Below are 11,659 nucleotides of genomic sequence, written 5' to 3'. Positions count from 1 at the left end.
GCGGAGGCGGGCCGGGTACCTATGCCTGCCCCGTGACTGTCACTGGTTCGAGGACGCTGCACACAGGGTGCTTAGCCACAGTCAGGCGCTGATGACTTGTCCCTGAGCTGAGCAGCTTCCTGGGTCTTGGAACTGTGTTGAACCATTGAAAAGCCGCCATGATAATTAACGTTTTTATCTTCTGGTCTCCAGGTAGAGAGTGTTACTCAGTGACGCCGCACAGGTCCCAGTGTCCCATCCGGTAAGTGTGACAGGTGCACATGGCAGTCTAACCCAGGTGTCCATCAAGACGCAGGCAGTGTCCATCGCCCGGGAGCTGCACGCCACGGCCAGGCCATGCCATGCCCACCTCAGCTCTGCAGCGACTGCTGTGTCCACTGTCCACTGTAAGGGGTTTTTAAACGGGTCAGTCAGTCTGTGGCCCTCCTCTTCATGGCCACATGGCTTTTCCTGGTGAGCACGGGCCTCTGCTCTGGGGCTTTTATAGACAGCGCCACCAGGAGTGCCGCCAGGAGTGCTCGCGGAGCCCTGGGGCGCCGGCCGTGGACACTCCGCCCGTGTCATTGCAGTGTCCTGGTGACATGACGGGTATTTCTGTGGGCTTCCAGGCCATCCCTGCGTGTTCTCCAGGAAGCGCCTCAGGTGGGTGGGCACAGTATCCAGGGTCTGTCAGATGTGTGCTGAGTCTCCCCCTCCAGCCTGTGACTTGTACCCACTTGCGGAATGTCCTCACGGCCACCTTTGTTCTGGAAACCTTGACTGCACTGGGGTCATGACACCACCTCGGGCTTCCACGAGCCCCGTCACTCAGTTCCCACACTGGGGCTTAGGGACTGGCCCATTGCATGTGAGTTGTGTGTGGTGTGGGCTCACGCTCATGCTCACACTCACACTCAGGCTCAGGTTCGTTTTCTTCCTAACGTCCTTATTTCCACCATGACAGACAGCTCGGTGGGCTCAGCTCAGCCGGAGCACGCGCACATGCCCACAGAGGTTCCCGAGGCAAACACGACCTTTCTCGTGTGGGCTCGGTCGTGTTCCTGTTATGCCACATCTGGCCCTTGCTGGGTTTTGACCGACATAAGAAAGGATATAGACTCATCCCGTTCTCAAACGCGTGTACATAGTGGATGGCTTCCCAGGCTACCTTAGATGCTCTAGGCCCATTGTATTTCCGAAACATTTTTTTTTTTAAGGATTTTTTTTTTCTTCTGGAAAGGTTTTTGCTATAGGGCATGTGCGCTCACCAGAAAGAGACAGAAAGCAAGAAATCACCCCCAGGGGGGACAGCCATGCTTCCATCTGTTCTCCTCTCGGGATCTTGGGCCACCGGGTCCGGGACTTGAACCATGGTCGAGTCTAGCAACATAGCCATTATACCAATTGCTGGTCCCCATTTTTTTTTTTAAGAATTATTTTATTTAACCTTATTATTTTAATTTGACCAGAGAAAGAGAAGGAAAGTGACAAACCACTGTCAGCCATGTGGGAGTCCAGCACCTTTAACCACCACGCCACCTGCTGGCCCCAGTATTCCACATTTTAAACTTACTCAATTTCTTCCCAAAAACTTGCTGAGATTATGATAAGGATGTGTAGATCAATTTGGGACCAGTTTTTGTTTGGACAGTATTTAGTCTTCTACTATAAGGACTTACAGTGTATCTTTCTCTCCTGGTCTTTTTCACAGCAATGCTTTTGTGCTTTTCAGAATAGAGATCTTAGATGTATTCTGTTGAATTCCATCCTAAATTTTGTGTCATTATTACGTGACACTATTTTAAATGGGTATTTAAAATTTTTAGATTTCTTCTTGCTGGTATATAAAACACAATTGATGGGGCCAGTGGGTGGTGTGGTGCTGAAGGCGCTGGACTCCCACGTGGCCAACCACTGTTCGAGTCTGAGACCTGGCAGCTTGCTTTCCCACTCCCACTCCACAGTTAAAAAACAAAACAAACAAACAAAAAAAAACATAAAACAGAATATTTTTTTTTCTTTTTTAAATAATGCAATCAGGCTCTATGCACTGACCTTGTATTTTGTCACTTATCCATTTATCAGGTAGTTTTATTTCATTTATTTCTAGGATTCCTTAGGATCGTTTATATAAAAAGCCATGTCACTTGTGGAGTTTTTCTCCCTAGTGTTTATGCTTTTTCTCTCTTCTTAGTTGCACTGGCTAGCACTGCCCCAGTGTGCTATTGAGTAGAAGTGGTGAAGACGCCCTCCCGCTGGTCCTAACCTCGGGGGCGAGGCATTTAACAGTCCCACCCTTACGTACAGTAACACCTACCGTATTGCCTTTTACGTTTTTCTCTGTAGGTGCATGTGCTCGCCCGAGAGGTGGGGAAGAGGGAGGGACAGTGAGAGCACCTTGTGGGGTGGGGTGGCCACATTGCAGCCCTTCTCCCTTACCCTCGAGCTCTGGGGCATACATGCACTGCACCCAGTGTGTTTTTCAAGCTGCCAGATCTGGGACTTGAACTGCACTGTTGTCCACATGGGATCCAGCTGCCTGGAACTCCACGCCACCTGCTAGTGGCCCCAAGCTGTTGCTTTTTTGGGGGCACAGATACTCTTTACCTGGTTGAAGATGTTCCCATCAATCCCTGATTTGCCGACGTTTTATGACGGCTTTTTCTTTTCTTCTGTAGAGCAGTTTTAAGTTCAAGCAAAGTTGAGAGGAAGGCTCTAAAGACTTCCACACATGCACAGCCTCCGAATCAGCGTCCCCCACCTGTCGAGGTGTGCTGGTTACCGTGAGGAACTACGCTAAGGCATCGGCACCCGAGTGCGTAGCTTGTGTTGGGGTCCACTCTTGCCCACCCGTAGGTGTGCACACACGTGTCATATGCCAGGCATCGTTACCACAGCACGCAGGCTGTCTGCAGTGCCCCAAGCACTCTCTGAGCCATGGCTGCTCGTCCTCCCCCAACCCAAAACCCACTCATCTTTTACTGTTGCCTTTATCAGAATGTCACATCTTTTTTCTTTTCCTTTTTAAGGTTTTCGTGTGTGTGTACTTGCCAGAGACAGAAGGAAACTGAGAAATCATCCCCCAGGGGATATAGCCATACTGCAATCTCTTCTCCACTCTCCTTCCCGGATCTTGGGCACGCACACACACATACACGCACACGCCCGGTGTGAGTTTCAGACCACTGGGTTCAGGACTCGAACCATGGCCAGCCATGTGGGAGTCCAGCGACCTAACTGTTAGACCATTTGCTGCCCCCCACATCTTTAGTCATACAATATGTAGCAGTTTCATGGCTGCTTCAACTCAACAATGTGCCCTCACGTTTTCCCCAAGTCTTCTCTGGGTTGCCAGCTTCTTTCTAACATTGGATCTGTTCTTATGTCTGGGTGAGCCACAGTTTATCCAGTCACCAACTGAAGGATACTTCATTGGCAACTGTTAATAAGGCTGTAGTCAGCCTCCATGGGTAGGTGTAGAAAAAAGCTTCCAAGTCCTTTGGCGGAATATCCGGGTGTGACTGCTGGGCCAGGTGTAAGGGCGCGGTAGCCGTGAGAAGCTGCCCATCGCCTTCCCCGGTGCCGCACCACCACACTGCCCCAGTGACACCAGAGCTGCTGCTGCCCGCTCTCGCCAGCGCGTGGTGGGTCAGTGCTTGCAGTCTGGGCCAGTCGAACAGGTGCGTGGTGATTCCTCCTTTTAATTTTCATTTCTCTGGCACAAGTGTGTGCTCAAAATCCTCAAGGGTGGAAAAATGGAGAAGGGATGGCAGCATGACTACGCCCTGTTGGGGAGGGCTCTGGCATAAAAAACCCACACATATCTATGTGTGATTACGTGTTTGGCCGTACTTTCATACCTGCTTAGGCTGTGACCGTGTGGGCAACTACGACAGCCCCATTCTCACCAGTGCAGGACACTGTGCTCCACAGGCCAGAAGCCTGGGTGTGCACGCTCCATGGAATGGTTTTAGTTTTTAAGACAATCTAAGCCCAAACTCACATAAAAAGCTTTGCTCCTTGGTACCCCAGGTGCAGTTACCGTCTTGCCCCCAGTGGTGCAGAAGGCTGAGGAGCCCTGCGTGTGACCCTGTCCTGCTGTGCTTCACTTCAGGCCAGGAGGCCTTCTCGCCCTGCTGTCCGAGGTATGTGACAGCAGTGACTTCGCTGTGCCCTCGAAACGGCTCCTCCTCCATGTGTTAGCTTTGGAGTAGAGCATTCCGGTCCCACCTCTTCAGTCTGCAGGCCTTTGGTTTCTGCTTCCCCCAAGGTCTCCACTGCTTGGTCAGTGGTCTAGAGCAGAGGCTCTGCATCTGAACCGCGGTTCAAATCCTGATCCTATCCCCTACCTAGAAAATGCATTTGGCCTCTCCCGACTTGAGCCCCCTTCGGTATAAAATGGGGATCAGAGTACCCCTGTGGTGAGGGTTCGAGGCGACTCACCTCCGTGACGTGTTCCTGGCCTTTCTTCCCCAGCACTTGCTTTTCCTGTCTCTGGCTCTTCTGTTCCTCCCATTAAATAGGTATTTAGTTCAGTTCTGTCTTCTTACTCCTAGTGGTTCTTGGGCAGCTTCTTTCAAATCCGACTCCAGCTGTCCTAAATCAGCTGACTCTTCCTCCACAGAGCAGGTCTCCCCGAGGCCCAGCTGCGGTCTGGTGCACGTCCTCATGTAGACTCCTCCCAAGTAAACGCGTCTCAGGGCCAGCAGGTGGCGCAGTGCTGAGGCGCTGGACCCCCACATGGCACATGGCTGGCTGCACTTTGAGTCTGGGGCCTGCAGGCTTCAAAACCACAACAAATAAATGCTAGTTTGTTTGTTTTTTTCCACTATAGGGCACATGCGCTCGCCAAAAAGACAGAGACAGAGTGACAGGAAGTGAGAAATCACCCCCCAGGAGGGGTGGCCACGCCGCAATCTCTTCTCTTCTCCTCTCGGGATCTTGGGCACGCACGCACACATGCTGGCATGAGTTTAAGCCGCCAGGTCCGGGACTCGAACTGCAGTCAACTACATGGGAGTCCAGCGACATAGCCATTATGCTAACTGCTGGTCCCAACAGATAAGTGTTTTAAAAAAACAAAGTGAACATGTCTCAGACTGTCAGCCCTGGCCCCGGTACCCCAGTACTCCTTTACTCCAGTTCTCCCCAGTCACCTCAGCCTGGGAAGGGCTACCCAGCCTATAGTTTCGTTTTTGTTTTTGTTTTTACCTCAGAGATGGCAGTATTGGGGGAGATAAAGCAAGCCACCAGGTCTAGGACTCAAACCATGGTTGGCCATGTGGGAGTCCAGCACCTTAACCACCATGCCACCTGCCGGCCCCCACACATTCACTATTTCTGAGAACCACCTTTCAGTCCCTTTCCAGTTTTGGTTAAGTAGACCAGGTGAGTACTACACCAGGCTTCACACTACATAAACGCTTTCTTGGTTTTTCTGGGCTTCTCAGGGTGCAGTTTCTCGGTTCTGCCGTGGACCAACCTCCCGCGAGTGTCACTGACATCAGGCTCTTGGTTTTTGCCATGCGAGCCCTGAGGCAGTGCTGCTCACCCGGCGGCTCCTGGTGCCTGAGCAGCCCAGCCCTGACGTGAAGGACTCCACATCTGGATGCAGTAGGTGAGTGTTCCATGTAAAATTATGACTAAGGGGACTCTCGTTTACGTTTCTAGTTTGCTATAGGATGTGTGTGCTCGCCGGAGACACGGAAAGTGGGAAAGCACCTCCCACCATCCCAGGGGATGCCGCCTGGCAGTCCTGTCTCCGCCTGTGGGATTTCAGGCTCGCACATGCACACCTGGTGTGTGTTTCCTGTCTGTGGGTCCAGGACTCGAACCATGTGGTGGGCCACGTGGGATGCAGCCACCTTCTGGCCCAAGGGCACCTCATGTCTGTTTATTTCTGTGAACTAGAGTACAGTGTCCCCAACAGGGTCTCGGTGCCATAATCCATTCCCAGCTCCACATGTGCCTGGGGTACCAGGGAGGGCTCCAGACATGAACCTGGAACCTGCCCATGCGGCTCAGCCTCACGGATGTCAGGGCACTGCTGTGCTCCCACCAGGTCCCTCAGGGCACTGAAGGGCACCGTGGGGACTGACTTCTGGGAGAGCACTGCTACAGAGGCCGCGCTGGTGCCAGGCTGGAACTGGGCCCCAGATTTCCTCCCCGAGTTTCAAATGAGACTTGGAAACGATTCAGGAGACTGAGATCATAGGTTCTTTTAAAAAGTTTTTATTGTGATCTCTCTCTATACCAAAAAGTGATGGTTGACACAGGTGATCACTGTGCTGCCAGCATCTGGCAGTGGTCGCTGTTACGTACCCTCAGCTGAGTCCGGGGAGCTGACACCAGCCCAGCCCTGGCCGCCACTCCCTGCTGCACCCTGGGAGCTGGCTCAGGAACAAGGTTCTGCATCCCTTTGGGCAAGTCCCCAGACTGGGCCTCAACCGACAGCTTTTTTCCATCATATTCCTTTTAAATCTAGGCCACAAACACCAAGTGTCAGCCCAAGATGCGTTCTGCCTTGGGGCCTGAGACCGCACAGCCCGAGGGCTGCCCAGGTCGGCTGAGCTTTGCTGGAGCAGAGGGTCCGTCTCTGCCTCCCCCGCACGGGGAGGGGGGGTCTGCTCATGTGACCTGCTGGCTCTGAGCCTCCTACCAGAGCCCCAGCTCCCCTCTGGAAAGGAGCTGTCCGCGCTGCCTTCATCTCCTGCTGGTGCACCCAGTGCAGGTGCACGGGCCTGCGCTCCTTGCTCGTGCTCAGCCCCAGGCCCCTGCGCTCGGGCAGCACTGGCCTCCACTTGGCCTGGGTCCCGTGCGTGCTCACCCGGTACCTCTCACCTAAGAAACCTCTACCCTAGGGTCAGCTGGCTCCTATTTTTCTCTACGTTCTGATGCTTTGGTTGGACTCGGGCCCACAGCAGGCTCTGGCTCCAGAGGAAGAGACGGTGGCTTTGTGAGCAGGGACGGTCCTCCAGCACCTGGTGACAGAACCATAGCATGAGTTCTCAGATGCACCATTCCAGAGAAAAACCCACAGTTCCAGGCCCAGCAGGACTGGTGTATCTGCAACCTGAGGGAGAGCCATGATGAGTTACTGAAAGAAATCTTTAATTACTGTGACAAGCAGTGACAGTCACAGTGACAGCACAAAGGCCCAGTGTACTGGCCGTCTGCTCTGACTGCAAGTGTCAGCCTGGCCCCAGGGCTTTATCCCTGATGGCCCACGACACCGACACTGGGCGGAGATGCATCAGAGTGTGCGGCTCACTCAGCTGGAGGGGGTGATGGTGCTTGGCGCTGGGTGCGGCCCTACCTGAGGGGAGCCTCCTGGACGCAGCTGCTGAAGACATGGCCTGGCCCAGAGCCTGGTTGGAGCCCAGGGGCTGCTGGGAGCCGGCAGGTTTACTGGCTGAGGCAGTCCGGTGCTTGGATTTGGGGTCTCTAACCGGCTTCGTCCAGACCAGCGCCTCCCCAACCTGGAGAGCGGCTCCCAACTTCTGTGCTGTCTCTACCACCTGGGGGAAGCGAGTCACGGGACGGCTACGGAGAGGGCCTCCCACCCAGTTCTCCCAGGGCGGTGGCGTCTTGGTGTCAGGGAGGAAATTACAACACAGCCAACACCGACTGCTCTTGCTGAGGGCAGTGGGACCCCAAAGCCAGGAACTGAAGGCGGGGGCAGTGAGTGGGACCGACCTCCACACACAGCTGTGACGGTAACAGGTACCTGAGAGCCGATCTCCTCCTGCTTCCTTCTAGGAAAGCTTTCCTCAGGCTGCCACGGCCCTGGACCCCTGCTGCCTGGACAGGCGAGCAAAGCACCCCAAGCCCACCCCAGGGGCTCGACCCAGAGTCCTGCCAGCCTGCGGGAGCTCACGCAGACGTACCTCGGGATCGAACTCCACGGCACTGTCGTCCTCGAGCAGGCCGACCTTCCGCTCCACCTCCCGGTACTGGGCCAGGGCGGCCGCCTTGTCACCCTGGTTGTACAGCAGCACGGCGTAGTTGAGGCTGACCAGCGGGTTGCACCTGCGGACAGACAGGCAGACGGAGCGGGCGTTTGCAGAACCGTCACTGCACCCAACAGAACGGGTGTGTGTGTGTAGCATGGGCCTGGCAGGAGGCACAGCAGGGCCTGGGACCGAGCCTGGCACCTGGACCACCACCAGAGACCATCCAGGGAAGGATGAGGGGGGTCCCTCTCTGCCGGCCAGGAGGTGCCCTGCCGCACAGCCTGCCCACAGTGGCCCTCAGCCCGCTCTGACTTCCTCCGGCCGTGGACACTGAAACGGGGACTGGGAAGGTTTTCTCACAACGTGTCAAGTCCTGCTAGGCCACTGTACTCGGGGCCACATCCTCGCACACCGAGGCTGGCTGTGTACAAGGGCAGGCTGACGCCAGCAGCCCCAAAGCTATCGCCACCTCGTGGCCCTGCAGGGTCCGGAGCTCCAGCCCTTCCCACTGACCTGTCCAGGTTCACGGCTTCTGTGTAGGCTCTCTTGGCATTCTCGATGTCTTCTAGGTTGGTCAGAGCCACTGCAGAGAACGAATACTGCCGAGCGCAGCCCCAAGACAACGCAGCACCCAAGACTGCCCCCAGCCCCCAGCCACCACCCTCTCGCTCACGGCCACGTCTGCTGCAGGTACGTGGCTGCCGCCTCGCGTGCCCTGGCAGTGTCCCCCACCGCCCGTCCTCACTGCCAGCAGGCGCCTTACTGACAGGTGAGCTGACCACATGTCACTGGGCCCGTCACCTTTAACCACGGCCTTTACCCTTTCACTGAGCAGCTGCACACTCCCTCCTTTGTAGCTGGTACTCCTAGAAGCCTAATCCATGGAACAAGTCAGAGCAAACAGCTGCTTGGAAGCCCTGCCCTGGCTGCGCACTCAGCTCGAGCCAGGGCCCCGAGGGGCGACCAAGGAGTGCAGCTGGACGGCTCGGCCTCTAGGATGACGTCCTGGCGTGCGGCTTGAGGCCCCCATCTGGCCAAGCACCTCTACTGCCTGTCTCTGGCCACCTTCTCAGGCGCTGCCCATGGACGACAAGCGCCCTCCCAGCACCTCCTGTCCTCGGTCTCGGGTGACAGCCGTCTCCACGGTGCAGCCAGAACTGCGGCCTGTCCTAACAGGACAGTTGTTCGCAATCGTGTCCTCCCCAGAACTGGCCAGCTGCTCTCCGGCAGCCCCTAAGCCACAGTTCACCTTGCAAACTCGATCTTACAAATAAGAGCCCCAGCGTAATGGGCAGAACACGGCCCGAAAACACTGGCTAGGTCATGGAACCTGCTCTAGGCTTAGTATGGAGAAAATATTCTCCAGGAAAAAAATGTTTTGAAATAAAAACTTTTAAATTTTTAAGTGTGTGATTCTGACTCACTTCCTGTGATGTTTTACTCTCTGTGTGACTCGGAATAGCTTCAGGAACCGAGATGGCTGCAAACCCACTGAAGGGCTGGCGGAACACAGCACCAGGCTCCAGACTAGGGCCTCCTGCCGGGACTGAGCCCAATCATCGTGGACCAGCCCCAGGCCGAACCCCGCCCTGAGTGTCCCACGGGCGCAGTGAGCTGCAGGCAGGCCCCACGCAGCCCACGACTCCAGCTCCCTCCCCCACAGCCGGCTGGCCGCCCCGTCTCTTACCTGCCAAGAGCATGTAGAGCTCTGCCATCGCGGGCTGGAAGCTGATGGCGGCGCTGAGGAAGTGGAAGGCCGACGCGTACTGCTGCATGGTCAGGTGGACGAGGCCCAGGTTGTACAGGACCTTCCAGTCGAAGGGTGCCAAGTAGTTGGCTCGTTTCAGGCAGCTGATGGCCTGCGGGAACGAGGGGTAGTTGGTGAGGGGCCACAGCAGGCCCCAGGCTGAACACGGCTGACGCGTGGGGACGCGAGGGGACGCTCACCGCCACGTATTTCTTCTTGCCGAAGAAGCACATGCCGATGTTGTTCCAGAGCGGAGGGCTCTCCGGGGCAGCCCTGGCCACAGCTCTGTACTTGGTGAGTGCGACATCGAAGTCCCCGTGGAGCTGCGCCATGCTGCCTGCTGCCAGGACGGCCTGGAACGGATTACACGCAACCTGGTCACTCCTGAGGGCCATGGCACTGCAGTAGCCCCTCTCACACAGGACTGAACCGCCACGTTTAGGGACCTACGTGACATGCACTACTGGGACAGATGCACCTGAGGCTCCCCCACATTCCACACCCACCACCAGGCTCTCAGGCACAGTATAGAAAAGCCAAAATCAAATGCCACCAGCAGGCCAGCCAGTGGTAAGGCAGTTAAGGCAGCTGGAGTCCACATAGCCAGCTGCACAGTTCAAGTCTCAGACCAGTTTTGAAAAACGCTGGGCACATGCACACACATGCCCAAAATCCTAGAGAGAGAAATGGAGAAGGGACTGCAATGTGACCAGGCCTTGTGGGGCATGCCACATAGCCAGCTGCACAGTTCAAGTCTCAGACCAGTTTTGAAAAACGCTGGGCACATGCACACACATGCCCAAAATCCTAGAGAGAGAAATGGAGAAGGGACTGCAATGTGACCAGGCCTTGTGGGGCATGGCTTCTCTGTCTCTCCAGTGAGCGTACACACCCCATGGCTCGCTTTACCAAGCTGGTCTGTCTCCTCCTAGCCAGGGAAACGAGAATTCCAGAGGATCAGGCCCCTTTACATAAAATCTATCTTTGACCTGCTCTCTGTGCTCCTGCTCAGTACAGTATGTACCCAGACACCTCAAATTCACTGTCCTTGGCTACTTAAGGTACAGTTCTTCCTGCCACTCAGAAGGAGAGGCGGCTCTGGGCTTCCTCGGCCCCACCTGCACTGCCCTGGGGACAGCGTCCAGCTGGGTGCCAACACATGGACTCCTCTATCAGTCAGGTAGGTCCTGGCTCACCTCCTCCAGGGCGTGCATCCACCTGGAGGGCTTCCTTCTCCCCCAGTCGCACCTGCATGAAAGCTGACATCACACCCACTGGGGGCGTAGAAGCCACTTCCCCAGAACTACTGTTCGCAAGAGCCGTGTTCACTTGGTGGACCCCCGCACAACGCAGAACCCTGACAGAAGCACAGCTGCCGAAGTCACAGGCCGGTGTAGACAACAGCCTCCTCTAGAGGATACACGGATCCCCAACACCTTGTGGCACTTTCCAAAGAGCAGGGCAACCCTTTCTATTTCTTCTTAGAAGACAAGGCTCCTCTGCTCTCCAGAACAAAGCCGCTGCCCCCAGCCCTCCAGGGTCCGTCACCTCTGGGAGCGGCAGGCCTGTCTATGAGGCTCCGATGTGTCCAGCCCACAATACCTTGTAGTTGGTGGGGTCGTAGGTGAGCGCTTTTCCAAGGTGTTCGAACGCCTTCTGGTACACGCCAAGCTTGGGAGGAAGAAGAGCATTTACGTCAAGGAGACGCAGTTAAGGAACCGGTCAGCTGCACCCTGACTGTGGGCAGGCATCTTGACAAAAAGGAGCTACAGCTCGGGATAAAGAAACGAAGGCTCCCACATTCCAGGTTCCCTAGTTTGCCAACTCGCCCTCTGATGAGGTCGAAGGAGCTATCTGTAGACGTCTACACCCCTGGCAGGAGGGGCTGGTTAGCCTCCTCTCCCTTGGGCCCAGCGTCCAACCAAAGCCTGGAGCACCCAGGGTTAGGATCCCAATTCCTTTTGGAGAAAAAGGAAAAAGG

General features: G+C 55.7%; 1 protein-coding gene and 1 long non-coding RNA gene across 7 annotated transcripts in view; one reads left to right on the top strand and one right to left on the bottom strand.

Annotated features, from left to right (window-relative positions):
* LOC106733740 (uncharacterized) overlaps nucleotides 1-7,859 on the top strand; it is a 10,122-nt gene extending 2,263 nt beyond the window's left edge. The window contains exons 2-6 of one of the 2 annotated variants that reach the window (XR_003547643.1): nucleotides 193-241; nucleotides 2,658-2,794; nucleotides 4,012-4,124; nucleotides 5,430-5,596; nucleotides 7,738-7,859. This is a non-coding gene — a long non-coding RNA (uncharacterized LOC106733740). The remainder of the gene's footprint in view (nucleotides 1-192; nucleotides 242-2,657; nucleotides 2,795-4,011; nucleotides 4,125-5,429; nucleotides 5,597-7,737) is intronic. The other variant, XR_001369658.2, reaches the window with a different exon arrangement.
* BBS4 (Bardet-Biedl syndrome 4) overlaps nucleotides 6,195-11,659 on the bottom strand; it is a 23,855-nt gene continuing 18,390 nt past the window's right edge. For all 5 annotated transcript variants that reach the window (XM_006167276.3, XM_027767779.1, XM_027767780.1 and 2 more), the window contains 7 exons: nucleotides 11,281-11,349; nucleotides 9,879-10,031; nucleotides 9,619-9,790; nucleotides 8,445-8,514; nucleotides 7,866-8,007; nucleotides 7,295-7,496; nucleotides 6,195-6,959 (listed from right to left, as the gene is read on the bottom strand). In XM_006167276.3, the coding sequence (XP_006167338.1) occupies nucleotides 6,853-6,959; nucleotides 7,295-7,496; nucleotides 7,866-8,007; nucleotides 8,445-8,514; nucleotides 9,619-9,790; nucleotides 9,879-10,031; nucleotides 11,281-11,349 (915 nt within the window). In that variant the 3' untranslated portion in view covers nucleotides 6,195-6,852. The remainder of the gene's footprint in view (nucleotides 6,960-7,294; nucleotides 7,497-7,865; nucleotides 8,008-8,444; nucleotides 8,515-9,618; nucleotides 9,791-9,878; nucleotides 10,032-11,280; nucleotides 11,350-11,659) is intronic.

Source organism: Tupaia chinensis, unplaced genomic scaffold (genome assembly GCF_000334495.1).
Source record: "Tupaia chinensis unplaced genomic scaffold, TupChi_1.0 Scaffold144682_1, whole genome shotgun sequence".
NCBI lineage: Eukaryota > Metazoa > Chordata > Mammalia > Scandentia > Tupaiidae > Tupaia > Tupaia belangeri.
The sequence above is the reverse complement of the archived record's forward strand: the minus strand, read 5'-3'. Positions and strand labels throughout refer to the sequence as shown.